Source organism: Oncorhynchus mykiss, chromosome 9 (genome assembly GCF_013265735.2).
Source record: "Oncorhynchus mykiss isolate Arlee chromosome 9, USDA_OmykA_1.1, whole genome shotgun sequence".
NCBI classification, from domain to species: Eukaryota; Metazoa; Chordata; class Actinopteri; order Salmoniformes; family Salmonidae; genus Oncorhynchus; species Oncorhynchus mykiss.
Window position 1 is genome coordinate 42,327,637 of NC_048573.1, and position 18,160 is coordinate 42,345,796.

General features: G+C 46.2%; 1 protein-coding gene across 1 annotated transcript in view; it reads right to left on the reverse strand.

Annotated features, from left to right (window-relative positions):
• The window catches only part of LOC110532126 (leucine-rich repeat-containing protein 38), a 28,087-nt gene extending 14,149 nt beyond the window's left edge, over nt 1–13,938 (reverse strand). Inside the window, exon 1 of the mRNA XM_021615746.2 lies at nt 12,984–13,938. Within this exon, the coding sequence (XP_021471421.1) occupies nt 12,984–13,611 (628 nt within the window). The 5' untranslated portion in view covers nt 13,612–13,938. The remainder of the gene's footprint in view (nt 1–12,983) is intronic.
• Between the last annotated feature and the right edge of the window lie 4,222 nt (nt 13,939–18,160).

Consider the following 18,160-nt stretch of genomic DNA (forward strand, 5'->3'; position numbering starts at 1 on the left):
CGTTCCTTTCCTAAATGAATCATGAATGGAGATAGGGATTTGGACTTGTCGTTTTACTTAATTCTCCGTACTAGCCAATGATTATAACAGCGATTCTGATCCAACTATAACTTCATACATTGTGCCCCTGGCCCGAGAGGATGTATGCTAATGTTAACTAGCTTGCCCATGAAAGGATGTTAGGTTAACGAGCAACATTTTAGCAAAGTAGCCTAGGACAACAAAAACTAAAAGTGTGTACTGTATGACAGAGTCATAGACCTTTTAGGCAACATGGAAAAGAGGAGGATGGCATTGGCGTTCCTCTACAAGTAGGGTGAGTCAACATGTTTTTTCTATTTGCATGCACGCGCTTACTCACGCATATACACACACACACACACACACACACACACACACACACACACACACACACACACACACACACACACACACACACACACACACACACACACAGAAACCAGTGCCATGGACAGCCACATCATGTTAAGCTTACGTTGATTGGACTAAATCGTTTTGGTTATATTTTTAGTCACTGTTTTAGACTAAGCATAGGTGATTTGATGATGTTGAAATATTGAAGTTGATATGGTGCTGGAATAGTGGAGGCAGCTTCTGTTTTCTTAGGGAATTCCGGTAACTCTCTGTGGTTCTAAATCCATAGGTGTTAATTAGTCCGAAAATGTTGTAAACATTACCTTGCTTGACCATGCAAGTAAAGTAAAGAAATAAAACAACAGTAGAAAGACATTTGAAAAAAGAGTAGCAAGGCTATATACAGACACCTGTTAGGCTTATTGAGGTAGTATGTACATGTAGGTATCGTTAAAGTGACTAGGCATATATGATGAACAGAGAGTAGCAGAAGCGTAAAAAGAGGAGTTGGCGGGTGGTGGGACACAATGTAGATAGCCCGGTTAGCCAATGTGCGGGAGCACTGGTTGGTCGGGCCAATTTAGGTAGTATGTATATGAATGTATAGTTAAAGTGAATAAGCATATAAGATAAACAGAGAGTAGCAGCAGCTTAAAAGAGGGGTTGGGGAGGGGGGGGCACGCAATGCAAATAGTCCGGACTGTTCAGGAGTCTTATGGCTTGGGGGTAAAAACTGTTGAGAAGCCTTTTTGTCCTAGACTTGGCTCTCCGGTACCGCTTGCCATGCGGTAGTAGAGAGAACAGTCTATGACTGGGGTGGCTGGGGTCTTTGACAATTTTTAGGGCCTTCCTCTGACACCGCCTGGTGTAGAGGTCCTGGATGGCAGGCAGCTTTGCCCCGGTGATGTACTGGGCCGTACGCACTACCCTCTGAAGTGCCTTGCGGTCAGAGGCCGAGCAATTCCCGTACCATGCAGAGATGCAAAGGGTCAGGATGTTCTCGATGTTGCAGCTGTAGAACCTTTTAGGGCTCTCAGGACCCATGCCAAATCTTTTTAGTTTCCTGAGGGGGAATAGGCTTTGTCGTGCCCTCTTCATGACTGTCTTGGTGTGATTGGACAAATCTAGTTTGTTGTTGATGGGGACACCAAGGATTTTGAAGCTCTCAACCTTCTCCACTACAGCCCCGTCGATGAGAATGGGGACGTGCTCGGTCCTCCTTTTCCTGTAGTCCACAATCATCTCCTTAGTCTTGATTACATTGAGGGATAGGTTGTTATTCTGGCACCACCCGGCCAAGTCTCTGACCTCCTCCCTATAGGCTGTCTCGTCGTTGTCGGTGATCAGTCCTACCACTGCTGTGTCGCCAGCAAACTTAATGATGGTGTTGGAGTCGTGCCTGGTCACGCAGTCGTGGATGAACAGGGAGTACAGGAGAGGACTGAGCACGCACCCCTGGGGAGCTCCAGTGTTGAGGATCAGCGTGGCAGATGTTTTGCTACCTACCCTCACCACCTGGGGGCGACCTGTCAGGAAGTCCAGGATCCAGTTGCAGAGGGAGGTGTTTAGTCCCAGGAGCCTTAGCTTGGTGGGCACTATGGTGTTGAACGCTGAGCTCTAGTCAATGAACAGCATTCTCACATAGGTGTTCCTTTTGTCCAGGTGGGAAAGGGCAGTGTGGAGTGCAATAGAGATTGTGTCATTTGTGGATCTGTTTGGGCGGTATGCAAATTGGAGTGGGTCTAGGGTTTCTGGGATAATGGTGTTGATTTGAGCCATTACCAGCCTTTCAAAGCATTTCATTGCTACGGACGTGAGTGCTACGGGTCTGTAGTCATTTAGGCAGGTTGCATTTGTGTTCTTGGGCACAGGGACTATGGTGGTCTGCTTGAAGCATGTTGGTATTACAGACTCAATCAGGGACATGTTGAAAATGTCAGTGAAAACACCTGCCAGTTAGTCAGCACATGCCTGGAGCACACATCCTGGTAATCCGTCTGTGTATGTTGACCTGTTTAAAGCTCTTACTCAAGTCGGCTACGGAGAGTGTGATCACACAGTCGCCCGGAACAGCTGATACTCTCATGCATGCCTCAGTGTTGCTTGCCTCGAAGCGAGCATAGAAGTGATTTAGCTCGTCTGGGCAGCTCGCGGCTGTGCTTCCCTTTGTAGTTTGCAAGCCCTGCCACATCCGACGAGTATCGGACATGGTGCAGATGTTGCTCTAAGGTTTTATAATGGAACAAATGTGTGTTTGAATTTATTCTGCTACTGTGTCTTCTAAGTTGTCTCGACCTTAGCCTATACTGTATATCACGGTGCCAAGGCATATGAACAGGTTATAGAGCAAACAATGCAATTATCACAACACATACAGTGCCTTTGGAAAGTAGTCAGACCACTTGATTTTTTTCCACATTTGTTACGGAGGTGGTCCCTGCACAGGGACAGCTCAGCGGAAATTTCAGAGCGCCACCTATAGTACTCGAGTATAGTACTCGATAAATCTCAAACTTTCATAAAAATACACATGCAAGGTACTGAATTAAAGCTACACTCGTTGTGAATCTAGCCACCAAGTCAGATTTGTAAAATGCTTTTCGGCGAAAGCATGAGAAGCTATTATCTGATAGCATGCACCCCCCCAAAATACCAGCACGACACGTAAACAACAGATTTTGCGGTAGCCGGCGCTACCCAAAACGCAGAAATAAAATATAAAACATTCATTACCTTGGACGAGCTTCTTTGTTGGCACTCCTACATGTCCCATAAACATCCCAATTGGGTATTTTTCCCGATTAAATCCGTCATTGTATACCCAAAATGTCATTTGCTGAAGGCCAGTCTGATGTTGCAAAAAGCCCATTTACAAGACGCAACGTCACTTTTTAAAATTACAAAAGTCGCCTATAAACTTTTACAAATCACTTCAAACGACTTTTCTAAACCAACTTTAGGTATTAATAAACGTTAATGATGTATCAAATTGATCACGGGGCGATCTGTATTCGATAGCAGCAAGTCTGGAAATCATCGTCCATTTTTTCAGTTTCACAACATACTGTGGTGCGCCTCAAGAAAGGAGGGGCTTATTCGTGTAATTCCTTGTAACCAAGGATAAAAAATCAGAAAATGACAGCAATGGCGACATCGTGTGGAAGCTGTAGTCGTTTACAGGGGGTCCTCATTTATTTTAGGTCGCCTTAAACAATACATTGAATGGCGGACGAATATTTTTTGTTTTGTTTTTGGTAAACTGTTTTACCAGGGATTTTTACTACTAAACACGTTCTGTTATAGCCACAGACCCGATTTAACCAGTTTTAGAGACTTCAGAGTGTTTTCTATCCACACATACTTATCATATGCATATACTATATTCCTGGCATGAGTAGCAGGACTTTGAAATGTTGCGCGATTTTTAACAAAAAGCTGCGAAAATTTGCATCATCCATAACAGGTTATAGAGCAAACAATGCAATTATCACAACACATACAGTGCCTTTGGAAAGTAGTCAGACCACTTGATTTTTTTCAACATTTGTTACGTTACAGCCTTATTCTCAAATTGATTAAATTTAAAAAATCTTCAGCGATCTACACACAATAGCCCACAATGACAAAGCAAAAACAAGTTTTTAGAAAGTTTTGCAAATTTATTAAAAGTAAAAACAGATCTGAGGAAGGGTACCAAAACATGTCTGCGGCATTGAAGTGTCATGTATTGTCATGTTGTGTCTTTCTGTCCTTTCCTTTCACCCTGTCTCCCTCTGCTGGTCGTATTAGGTTACCTTTTCTCCCCCGCTTTCCCCCAGCTGTTCCTTGTCTCCTCTTGACTACCTCGTCACCCCTTCTCCCACCTGTTCCCCTTTTCCCTCTGATTAGTCCCCTATATCTCTCTCTGTTTTTGTTCCTGTCCTTGTCGGATTCTTGTTTGTTGTGTTTCATGCCTGAGCCAGACTATCGTCATGTTTGCTGTAACCTTGTCCTGTCCTGTCGGAATCTGCCGGTCTATCTGAGCCTACCTATGTTTGGTTATTAAAGAAGCTCTGTTTAAGTTAGTTCGCTTTTGGGTCCTCATTCACTCACCGTAACAGAAGAATCCGACCAGGAATGGACCCAGCGACTTCGGATCCTCTCCACTCAGCCGTCGAGATCCAGGGAGCGATGCTAGGCAGACACGAGCAGGAATTGTCTGCTGCTCGACATGCCGTTGAGACCCTGGCCACCCAAGTCTCCAACCTCACAGAACAGGTTCACCATCTCCGCCTCGATCCACCGGCCACTTCCAGGGCTTTCGAATCTCCAGAGCCCAGAATCAATAACCCGCCGTGTTACTCTGGGGAGCCCACTGAATGCCGCTCGTTCCTCACCCAGTGTGATATTGTGTTTTCTCTCCAGCCCAACACTTACTCCAGGAGCACTGCTCGTGTCGCCTACGTCATATCTCTCCTTATTGGACGGGCTCGTGAGTGGGGCACGGCAATCTGGGAGGCAAGGGCTGAGTGTACTAACCAGTATCAGGACTTTAAGGAGGAGATGATACGGGTTTTTGATCGATCTGTTTTTGGGGAGGAGGCTTCCAGGGCCCTGTCTTCCCTATGTCAAGGTAATCGATCCATAACAGACTACTCTATTGAGTTTCGCACTCTTGCTGCCTCCAGTGGCTGGAACGAGCCGGCTTTGCTCGCTCGTTTTCTGGAGGGTCTCCGCGCAGAGGTAAAGGATGAGATTCTCTCCCGGGAGGTCCCTTCCAGCGTGGATTCCCTGATTGAACTCGCTATTCGCATTGAGCGACGGGTTGATCTTCGTCACCGAGCTCGTGGAAAGGAGCTCGCGTTCTCCGTTGCCCCCCTCTCCGCATCACTACCATCTTCCTCTGCCGGCTCGGGAGCTGAGCCTATGCAGCTGGGAGGTATCCGCATCTCGACTAAGGAGAGGGAACGGAGAATCACCAACCGCCTCTGTCTCTATTGCGGTTCTGCTGGTCATTTTGTCACTTCATGTCCAGTAAAAGCCAGAGCTCATCAGTAAGCGGAGGGCTACTGGTGAGCGCTACTACTCCTGTCTCTCCTTCAAGATCCTGCACTACCTTGTCGGTCCATCTACGCTGGACCGGTTCGTCAGCTTCCTGCAGTGCCTTAATAGACTCTGGGGCGGAGGGCTGTTTTATGGACGAGACCTGGGCTCGGGAACATGACATTCCTCTCAGACAGTTAAGGGAGTCCACGGCCTTGTTCGCCCTGGATGGTAGTCCTCTCCCCAGGATTCAGCGTGAGACGCTACCTTTAACCCTCACTGTTTCTGGTAATCATAGCGAAACCATTTCTTTTTTGATTTTTCGTTCACCTTTTACACCTGTTGTTTTGGGCCATCCCTGGCTAGTTTGTCATAATCCTTCCATTAATTGGTCTAGTAATTCTATCCTCTCCTGGAACGTCTCTTGTCATGTGAAATGTTTAATGTCTGCTATCCCTCCTGTTTCCTCTGTCTCTTCTTCACAGGAGGAGCCTGGTGATTTGACAGGGGTGCCGGAGGAATATCACGATCTGCGCACGGTGTTCAGTCGGTCCAGGGCCACCTCTCTTCCTCCACACCGGTCGTATGATTGTAGTATTGATCTCCTTCCGGGAACCACTCCCCCCCGGGGTAGACTATACTCTCTGTCGGCTCCCGAACGTAAGGCTCTCGAGGATTATTTGTCTGTAGCTCTTGACGCCGGTACCATAGTCCCCTCCTCCTCTCCCGCCGGAGCGGGTTTTTTTTTTGTCAAGAAGAAGGACGGGTCTCTGCGCCCCTGCATAGATTATCGAGGGCTGAATGACATAACAGTTAAGAATCGTTATCCGCTTCCTCTTATGTCTTCAGCCTTCGAGATCCTGCAGGGAGCCAGGTTTTTCACTAAGTTGGACCTTCGTAACGCTTACCATCTCGTGCGCATCAGGGAGGGGGACGAGTGGAAGACGGCGTTTAACACTCCGTTAGGGCACTTTGAATACCGGGTTCTTCCTTTCGGCCTCGCTAACGCTCCAGCTGTCTTTCAGGCATTAGTCAATGATGTCCTGAGAGACATGCTGAACATCTTTGTTTTCGTTTACCTTGACGATATCCTGATTTTTTCACCGTCACTCCAGATTCATCTTCAGCACGTTCGACGTGTCCTCCAGCGCCTTTTAGAGAATTGTCTTTTTGTGAAGGCTGAGAAGTGCACTTTTCATGCCTCCTCCGTCACATTTCTCGGTTCTGTTATTTCCGCTGAAGGCATTAAGATGGATCCCGCTAAGGTCCAAGCTGTCATTGATTGGCCCGCCCCTAAGTCACGCGTCGAGCTGCAGCGCTTTCTCGGCTTCGCGAACTTCTATCGTCGTTTCATCCGTAATTTCGGTCAGGTGGCAGCTCCTCTCACAGCCCTTACTTCTGTCAAGACGTGCTTTAAGTGGTCCGTTTCCGCCCAGGGAGCTTTTGATCTCCTCAAGAATCGTTTTACATCCGCTCCTATCCTTGTTACACCTGACGTCTCTAGACAGTTCGTTGTCGAGGTTGACGCGTCAGAGGTGGGCGTGGGAGCCATTCTTTCTCAGCGCTCCCTCTCTGACGACAAGGTCCACCCATGCGCGTATTTTTCTCATCGCCTGTCGCCGTCGGAACGTAACTATGATGTGGGAAACCGCGAACTGCTCGCCATCCGGTTAGCCCTAGGCGAATGGCGACAGTGGTTGGAGGGGGCGACCGTTCCTTTTGTCGTTTGGACTGACCATAGGAACCTTGAGTACATCCGTTCTGCCAAACGACTTAATGCGCGTCAGGCGCGTTGGGCGCTGTTTTTCGCTCGTTTCGAGTTCGTGATTTCTTATCGTCCGGGCTCTAAGAACACCAAGCCTGATGCTTTATCTCGTCTCTTCAGTTCTTCAGTAGCCTCCACTGACCCCGAGGGGATTCTCCCTGAGGGGCGTGTTGTCGGGTTGACTGTCTGGGGAATTGAGAGGCAGGTAAAGCAAGCGCTCACTCACACTCCGTCGCCGCGCGCTTGTCCTAGGAACCTTCTTTTCGTTCCCGTTCCTACTCGTCTGGCCGTTCTTCAGTGGGCTCACTCTGCCAAGTTAGCCGGCCACCCTGGCGTTCGGGGTACGCTTGCTTCCATTCGCCAGCGTTTTTGGTGGCCCACCCGGGAGCATGACACGCGTCATTTCGTGGCTGCTTGTTCGGTCTGCGCGCAGACTAAGTCCGGTAACTCCCCTCCTGCCGGCCGTCTCAGGCCGCTTCCCATTCCCTCTCGACCGTGGTCTCACATCGCCTTAGATTTTTTCACCGGACTGCCTTCGTCAGCGGGGAAGACTGTTATTCTTACGGTTGTCGATAGGTTCTCTAAGGCGGCTCATTTCATTCCCCTTGCTAAGCTTCCTTCTGCTAAAGAGACGGCACAAATCATCATCGAGAATGTTTTCAGAATTCATGGCCTTCCGTCAGACGTCGTTTCGGACAGAGGTCCGCAATTCACGTCTCAATTTTGGAGGGAGTTTTGCCGTTTGATTGGGGCTTCCGTCAGTCTCTCTTCCGGCTTTCACCCCCAGTCTAACGGTCAAGCAGAACGGGCCAATCAGACTATTGGTCGCATCTTACGCAGTCTTTCTTTTCGCAACCCTGCGTCTTGGTCAGAACAGCTCCCCTGGGCAGAATACGCCCACAACTCGCTTCCTTCGTCTGCGACCGGGCTATCTCCTTTTCAGAGTAGCCTCGGGTACCAGCCTCCGCTGTTCTCATCTCAGTTCGCCGAGTCCAGCGTCCCCTCCGCTCAGGCTTTTGTCCAACGTTGCGAGCGCACCTGGAAGAGGGTCAGGTCTGCACTTTGCCGTTATAGGACGCAGACTGTGAGGGCTGCTAATAAGCGTAGAACTAAGAGTCCTAGATATTGTCGCGGTCAGAGAGTTTGGCTCTCCACTCAGAACCTTCCCCTTAAGACGGCTTCTCGCAAGTTGACCCCGCGGTTCATTGGTCCGTTCCGTATTTCTCGGGTCATTAATCCTGTCGCAGTTCGACTTCTTCTTCCGCGATACCTTCGTCGCGTCCACCCGGTCTTCCATGTCTCCTGTATTAAGCCCGTTCTTCGCGCCCCCGCTCGTCTTCCCCCCCCCCCCCCCCATCCTTGTCGAGGGCGCACCCATCTACAGGGTCCGCAGGATTTTGGACATGCGTCCTCGGGGCCGTGGTCACCAGTACCTCGTTGATTGGGAGGGGTACGGTCCTGAGGAGAGGAGTTGGGTTCCCTCTCGGGACGTGCTGGACCGTGCGCTGATCGAGGATTTCCTCCGTTGCCGCCAGGTTTCCTCCTCGAGTGCGCCAGGAGGCGCTCGGTGAGTGGGGGGGTACTGTCATGTATTGTCATGTTGTGTCTTTCTGTCCTTTCCTTTCACCCTGTCTCCCTCTGCTGGTCGTATTAGGTTACCTTTTCTCCCCCGCTTTCCCCCAGCTGTTCCTTGTCTCCTCTTGACTACCTCGCCACCCCTTCTCCCACCTGTTCCCCTTTTCCCTCTGATTAGTCCCCTATATCTCTCTCTGTTTTTGTTCCTGTCCTTGTCGGATTCTTGTTTGTTGTGTTTCATGCCTGAGCCAGACTATCGTCATGTTTGCTGTAACCTTGTCCTGTCCTGTCGGAATCTGCCGGTCTATCTGAGCCTACCTATGTTTGGTTATTAAAGAAGCTCTGTTTAAGTTAGTTCGCTTTTGGGTCCTCATTCACTCACCGTAACATGAAGTTCCCGAAGAACACAGTGGCCTCCATCATTCTTAAATGGAAGACGTTTGTAACCATAAAGACTCCTAGAGCTGTCCACCCGACCAAACTGGACAATCTGGTGGGAAGGGCCTTGGTCAGGGAGGTAAGCAAGAGCTCCAGAGTTCCACTGTGGAGGTGGGAGAACCTTCCAGAAGGACAACCATCTGCACAGTGCCAAGACAACGCAGGAGTGGCTTCGGGACAAGTCTCTGAATGTCCTTGAGTGGCCCAGCCAGAGCCCGGACCTGATTGAAACATCTCTGGAGAGACCTGAAAATAGCTGTGCTGCAACGCTCCCCATCCAACCTGGCAGAGCTTGAGAGGATCTGTATAGAAGAATGGGAGAAACTACCGAAATACAGGTGTGGTACTGTCACAGCGTTGTGAGCGTACATTTTACTTTATTATAAATGTCGCCAACAAAACAAGAAACAACAAAAACGACTGTGAAGCTTACTAGGGCTGTACAGGCCACTAACAAAGTCAACTACCCACAACTAAGGTGGCAAAACAGGCTGCCTAAGTATGATTCCCAATCAGAGACAACGATAGACAGCTGCCTCTGATTGGGAACCACACTCGGCTAACCACACAGAAATACAAAACATAGAATATCCACCCCACATCACACCCTGACCTAACCAAATAGAGTAATAAAACGGCTCTCTAAGGTCCGGGCGGGACAGGCACGCTTGAAGCATCATACCCAAGAAGACTCGATGCTGTAATCGCTGCCAAAGGTGCTTCAACAAAGTACTGAATAAAGGGTCTGAATACTTATGTAAAATATTTGTCAATGTGGGGTATTGTGTGTAGATTGATGAGGGGGGGAAACAATTTAATCGATTTTAGAATAAGGCTGTAACATAACAAAATGTGGAAAAAGTCAAGGGGCCTGAATACTTTCCCGAAGGCACTGTAGATTGTAATATGGCTATTTTGGGGGGTGAGGGGGGGGGGGGGGCGGGCTTGGCTTCCCTGGTGATTTTACCCACGCACCGTGTGTCACTCGCAGAGCGATGGAGTATCTTTTACAGTGATGGAACATTAGACTAGATAATGTCAGTGTCAATGGCATGCTGTCATCAGTATCAAATGAAGTGTAGTTGTGAATAATAGATGCTGATTGTTCATCCTTGACCTATGCTGTAGTGTGATTACACACATTCACCTACAGGCACCGTTCGTGAAATATCCTCAGTGAATGCGTCTTAAACGGGCAATCTGAGGTTCAAACATTAACAGAGTGGTTATCTTCTTCAAGAATCAATGGGCATATTAATTTACAAGTTTAAAAAAAACGTATCTGCCAATTGCAGTTGCCTCTTTATCTGAGCTTTGTTGCATCTTGTTGATACAGTACCTGAGAGTACACTAGGCTTCAATGTGTCTATTCATGTTCTCAGATGCTTAACAGATCAAGACGATCTCAATCAGGATCTGACAGAGCAATGTCCCTGACAGCAAAGTGGGGAAAAGAAAGTTGTTACTGTTTGGGTCAGTGAAATTACGGTGTCCAATGAAATTACAGTGTCCAAGAGAAAATGACGTTTTTGACTTATCCCACAAACCCAGTGACTGGGCTTGATTGAATGGCTCTGTGGAAGTGTCCAGTTCAGCAAGTGGTCCATTATTCCGTGCCCTTCATTCTCCAGTTTGTTCACGGCTGTAGCTCACACAAGAACATTGATTGTGATTTGCCTCAGAGAGTCAGGAATTGAGTAATCAGTGAGTAAAGGTCTCGTTTAGCCTAATCCATCAGAGCTCCATTTCTTCCTAGTGTATACATTCCGATCCATGTTTCTAGTCTGCCCCCTTGTCAGAATGATGAAAAGATGATTATGGCATTCAACGAGTTTCTCATAAAGGCAATGGGAAGGAGTAAGTCTGCCTGTGTGTCAAATACACTGTACAACCCATATGTCCTTTAGGTTAAGATATAGTAGAGGTTTCCTGTGGTTAGCCCTACCAAAGGTGCTAAACCAGGCATAAGGCCAGAGCCTACAGTTGCTAAGGCCTATAGAAGAGCATGTAGGAAGCACCATAGTGTTGGTGTGTATATGTGTCTGTGCTCACTGAAAACTAGGTGTTAATGTGCCCCCAAATCATTTTGTTACTATAACCTGGAGCCCAGGGCACAGCTTTTGAAATGAAATCTACTGTGAAGATTGCCAATGTGCCAATTTGATCAATTGATATGATCCATAGAACACCCTGTTGCTTTGATTAGCGTACTGTAATAACATAGGTTGTGTCCCAAATGGCACCCTATTCCTTATGAACCCTGGTCAAAAGTAGTGCGCTATAAAGGGGAAAGGGTACCTTTTGGGATGCACCCACATAGCTTACTTCAATACAGGCCCTAATTCCAGCTGACATTGGTGTACCTCATTTGTATGGCCCTTAATAAAGATGTAAGAGGGTGAAGTAGCACTAGCCTAACTCTCTTGGGAAGCAGTTAATATGTAAATATGGAGTTGGACGTCCACTCACAGAGCGTTTGCTCAGGTCAGAGCTCACCATAGCACTGAAGCTCCGGAGAATGAGAGTGAGCATATACTGCGTGCAATAACCTGTCAGCACTGCAAACAAGGAATATTTATGTAGACAATACCCTCACTGTCTATATATATGGCAACACTACAGAGTGTGGATCAGAAGCTATATGTAATGCTTATTGTCTGTAATTACATAAACAATGCGGGTATATTATGATCAATCAACTGATTCAGATCCCATTGAATTTGATTCCCTGGCCTCATATCTTTTTCATTTTGAAGATCTTACATGTGATCTACCCACTCAATATTTTGGTGGACACACTCTTACAAAAAAAGGTGCTATCCAGAACCTAAAAGTTTTCATTGGCTGTCCCCGTAGGAGAACCCTTTGAAGAACCCTGCTTGTGTGTGTGTGTGTGCATGTGCATGTTCTAAAATCACAACAAGGAGACTGTTTATTGACACTATCCAGGTTTCTTACTCAAACACTGCACTCTTAGAAAAAAAGTGGAAAGGGTTCTACATGGAACCCAAAATAGTTTTTACCTGGAGCCAAAAGAGTTCTACATGGAACCCAAAAAGGGTTCGTCCATGAGAGTAGGAATGTTTTTTTTTTAAGAGTGCAGTTTTTGAGTATGAAACCTGGATAGTGTCAATAAACAGTCTCCTTGTTGTGATTTTAGAACATGCACATACAAACACACAAACACACACAAGCAGGGTTCTTCAAAGGGTTCTCCTACGGGGACAGCCAATTAAACCTTTTAGGTTCTAGATAGCACCTTTTTGTGTAAGAGTGTGTCCACCAAAATATTGAGTATAATATCTGAGAACACACTCTAATGTGGCATATGGTTAATTCATTATTCAGACACAATCTGGTATCTGTAATCTGGGACCCTCCACTCGTCTTCCAGAATTATCTTCTCTCTTTCGAATACTTATCAAGATGTTTCAGAGTGATCTTATGACAGCATTGAACTGTCCATATCCATACAGAATTATCAGTAGTATGAGCAACAAACTGCACATGAAATAAATGACGATGAGGTTGTTCGCCAATAGCTCTTTACTCAATATTAGACAATTGAAAATAAAGAGGAGAAACCATATTTGTAGACATACAGTGTAGAGATATTTCATACTAAACACTGTTATGCACGTTATGTTATCTGTCTTTCAGTGTACTGTGCAGTTTTGGATTCTAATTCTGTAACCGATTGGCTTATAGTGAGTTGTTTGAATCAAAAACAAGTGGGCTGACAAAATAGTGGTTTTATATGTCCTAGCACAGGCAAAGATGTTAACGTGCTGTTAAGCAGCTTACATACCCGTTGGAAGCTTGTGGCGGTTCTCCATCAGCCACACAAAGAGTTTAGCAAAGTGACAGTTGCACACCCAGGGGTTGCCCTCCAGGCGCAGCACCCGGAGTGAGGTTAAAGGCTCCAGCACCCCCACGTCCAGCCCCTGCAGGCCGTTTCGCTCCAGCTCCAGCACCCGCAGCGAGGTGAGACCCAGGAAAGCGTCCTCCTCCACCTGGCTAAGATAGGGGTTGTTCCCCAGCCGCAACTTAATCAGGCTCCTGGACTCTCCAAAGGTCTCTGACTGGATCTCTGTCAGGTTGTTGCTGCCCAGGTCCAGGAAGACCAGGCGGGACGATGTGCTGAGAGTGCCAGGCTCCAGCCCAGACAGGGAGTTATTCCTCAGGTCCAGGTAGACCAGGTCACTGTACAGAACCAGGAAATCCGAGGGGATCAAGGGAATCCAGTTGTCAGAGAGCAGGAGGCGCCGGACATCCAGGGGGATGGGGCTTGGGAGGCGGGTGAGACCTTGGCCCTGGCAGTCCACGGTGTGGTGGTCTGGACACAGGCAGCTGGACGGACAGTTGTGGCCCCGAGTCAGCAAGGTGGAAGAGAGCAAGGCAAGGAAAGGCTGAAGCCAGTTAATGCATGGTAACATTGTCAAGGGGGTAAGAGGGAGAGTAGGACTTTAGGTAGGGTAGGGGAGGGGGAGGTTGGGAGGAAGGGGGCACAGGACAGGAGAGGGCACGGGGGGTGGGTAGAGATCAAGAGGTGGGAGATTAAGGAAGGGGAGGGGGAAGCAGAAGGAGGAAAGGAGTCAATGTCCTGGCGCTGGCATCTCTCTTCCGCTTGGTGTATAATCTACAAAGGCCTGGCCATCGAGTGGCAAGAGAGATGCGGAACAGTGTTTTCCAGGAGATCATGTAGCAAGCCGTCTGTATCGAATAGCAGCCTGCTGGCTTTGAGGGAATAAGGGGAGGAGTGAGAGAGCAGGATCGAGCGAGAAAGAGGGAGGGAGGGGGTGTGGATTAACACAGAGGTAAATAGCAACTAGCGAACCAGAGACACGCTGGGGAGGGGGTGTGTGGGGGTCGAGGGACGGAGGGCGGTAGGGTAAGCCAGGAGGGGGTGTGAACTTGCAGTCGCCCCTCAGAACAGTTAACAAGTGACGCCATCTGTGAGTCAAAAGAAGAATATCATGTGAGTATCTTAGCATTGGAAGGCTAGACTCACTTAAAATATGGGTGTTTGTATCCAAACGTTTGCCTTTTCTTCTTGTGCTCAGAAGCTACCGTCAGTGGCTCGCTGTCCAATTGACATCACATTCCCAACTCACATGTTGCATTTCGCATTTCGCTATACTCACAATAACATCTACTAACCATGTGTATACATTTGATTTGATTTGATGATGTCAAATGGCTCCCAGAATCCCTGGAGGAAAATCATCCTGACGACTCCTGACCGCGAACTTCGGGAAACATCATCATATACGTCTCCTCCTCATCTGTCCTCTGCCTCCTTGTGCTGCACGATCCAGCCATCCCAGCTCCGTTGCCATAACAACATGCTCTAAACATCCACCGTGGCGTGAAGCCGCCTGGGCAGCACAGACGAATGTACTGAAAGTGTCATATTGAGGAATGCCATCACTTGACAGCTTGCCACAGCGGCATGATGCATTTGTCTCGTGCCTTCACTGAACAAGCTGAATGGCCGTCTCATACCATACACATCCACAACAGTACCTTTAATGCACTATATCCTATAAATAGAAATACACTATACATCCACTGCAGTTTAACACATCCACTGCAAAATAAATACTTGACCTTACACTAAGCAGTATGTTCCCAATTGCAGTTACCAACAGCAGCTGATTTGCCAGCTGTTATTGTTTACATGCTATTTACCTGCGTGCTACAGCAGTCAGACATGATATCCCCAGATCACAGTTAGAGAAACAGAATGCACGCTAGCATGTCCTCCGAAAGCATTTCCTGGTACATGAAACACAGACCAATGAAATTACCACCAGTTTACACGGCAGCTTTGACCTATGGAAAAGAGCTAAACATGACAGAGATGTTGGCAAGTCCTCTGAAAAGCCTCACATATCAAAATGGATACTAAGAGGGGTAAATTCCAATGAATCCCAGGAATGGACTTCAGATTCAGTAGGATTTTGTACGTGCCTAGTCCTAAAGTTTTGTTCCTTTTTTTTTTTTACAGTTTATTTCATTGTTTCCTATTTAACACAAAACAACCTCATAATACACCAAACTATAGACAATACAACCAATAATAAAAAATAAAAAAAACAACAACATACTGTAACAAACAAACAAAAAATGAAAACCAAGTCCATAGGGAGAGGTTTTTCTTCTTCTAATAAGTGATACTTCATTGCAACGGTCCTCCTTGACGCACAGTTAAAGAGGCATTTTGCAGTTGAAACAATGATAAAGCGCCTTCCCTGCCCGTGTTTCCGTAAAAAGATGAGAGATAGACCTGGCAGGGTTGGGTAGGTTACTTTCTAAGTGTAATCTGTAATATGTACTAGTTACCTGTCCAAAACTGTAATCAGTAACATCATTTTTGGATTACCCCGACGCAGTGACGTAATCTGATTGCTTTCAGTTCATTTTGGAATACTTTCCTTTTACGAGGCATTAGAATTGGACAAAAGGCATTCATCAAACACATTTGGTGTGTCATCATAGTGGTCTCTGATATGTGGTCAGACTCACTCATGTGGAACAAACTTAAACGTGTGCTTTCTTTCAATGCCGAATTGAACGTCACTGAGAAAACAAAAGGATGGTCGTAATGTATTTTTTTTCACAAACATTCTTTCTGAATGTAAAAGTAATCCAAGAACTAATCATGTAGTTTTTCATAAGTATCTGTAATCTGATTACAATATTTTTGCTAGTAGGGTAACCAGTTGCTCTCTAACCCCGGGGACTGGAGAAATGTAACCACTCTGAAATCCATAAACACAGTTATGGATGCAAGGACGCAGCATCCATTATATCAAAATGATCGTTTTAACCATGTTTTGAGGCTATACAGTGTTTGTTTACATTTAATTTGACAAAACATTGGATTAAAACAAGCTTATATTTTGGGTTCTGATGGGAGTACAAATGTTGAACTAAGCTCATGAGGCATGTATAAATTATATTCTTCAAGAATCAATGGGTACATATAATTAATTTATAAGTAAAAAAATAGATGTACAGATGTAGGATACTAATTTGATCAACCTGTTGCATGAGAACTTTCCTGAAATTCAGGAAATGTAGAACTTGTAGTGTATTTGAGGTTTAAAAGGGCTTCTGAAGTTTGTAATTTCCACTTCTAAATTTCAGACTTGATTTTCACATTTTTTAAGTAGGCAAGTCAGTTAAGAACAATTTCTTATTTACAATGACGGCCTACCCCAACCAAACCCGGACGACACTGGGTGCCACCCTATGAGACTCCCAATCACGGCTGGAAGTGATTCAGCCTGGATTCAAACCAGGGACTGTAGTGACACTTCTTGCACTGAGATACTGTGCCTTAGACCACTGTGCCACTCAGAAGTTGCTGCAGGCTTATTTTCCTGCTGTAGCAAACTGGCTCAAATTAAGATCCAACATCTACAGCAACTACAGATTGCCCCTTTAAGGAAAAGAAGAATTGTCCCAAATATTTTTTGAGTCTGTATTATTTTTATAGGCTTTTGTCTAGAATAATTTTAGAAGATTATGTTTTATCAACATAATCATCCATTCTGTGAACACTGGCTCATTAGAGCTTTTACAATATTTGTCAACCAGCCTTAACATCGACACAATACCCAAACATAGTATCTTCTGTCTGGTGAATGTCTTGCTCGCCTGTCCCCTTGGTCAAGAATATATGATAGATCGTTGGTTGTATCTTAGAAAATGAAATACAATCATTTATTTTAAGATTTGAAGCAAATCATTTAGATGCAGAGCAAATTTCTATGCAACCTGACAATGAAGTATGATCTCATCTCATTTCAATTCCAAGAAGCGTAGCTCAGAATATTTAGCAATCAAAACAACTCTCAAACGCTACATACATTACCATAAATTGCTCATTTCATTAGCACCAACATAGATTTTATTATTGTTATTGACAAGTTGATAAGTCAGTGTTCTTTCAAGGTGGCTTCCCTGCAGGGACCACTGGAGCCCTATCAAGTGGAAATCGGCTAATGTGTTTCCCCCATACAGTCTAGGTTGAGCATGTAAATAAATGATAAATGTCAGTGTAGCGTGGTGTTTGGCACCCTGGGTCAGAGCATGGTGTTTGGCACATACAGGGCTGGGAGGGAGGGTGGTGCCATGGAAAAGCAGACAGCCTGGCAGGCACACAGGACACACACCGCAAATGTCATCCCACTTTCCGACGATCTGTTCTCCAAGCATCCAAACCATCCAAGACCATAGGGAGCAGCTGTGACATCTGTAGTTGCACATTGGCAGGTGTGACTGTGCCCACTGGCTGTTGGCCACGAGTGGGTGACTGTCAAGGACAGAAAGCTTGGACCCATAGGGAGAGTGCCACTGTGGAAAGTTAGACAGGCAGGCAGGCAGGCAGACACTGGGCATATTGAGGATTGGTGGTGTGATAAAAAAAAATGGTGCACAGTAGGACCCTAACCAGTGCATTTGCGCTTTCGAGGATGTAATATAATGTGCCTTCTGAGAAATGCGACACACTTACCCAGAAATAAAGGAGTATTTGAGTGTCCTCAGATGAGGAAATCCCTAATCTAGTAGAGAAAAATTGCAGATACATCTGTTACACTGCCAGATGTACGTATATTTCCGGATTTCCAAGCAGTTTGTTTGCATTCAATGAAAGTCCTCTCTCAGAAAGCACGCATGACCCCAGAATGATCTAGTGGGTGAAAGAAAACGGTTCATGGACAACTTGACATCAAGCGTTCTTAGCCTTGCATTTGGAAATGTAATTACAATAATATTGTGTTCTGATAAAAGACTAAACAGACTTCAGGAAAATGCTCACCAATTCCCTCAGAGAAATAGCTTTGCATAAACAAACAAACAAAGTAACATTGTTCGACAAAACCCTAGAGTGGTCTCTACTTCCCCCTTCTGTTCAATGTGTTCTTTACAGACTAAGGACCAGCTTTCCAAAGTGTTTGCACAAAATTGTAGCTG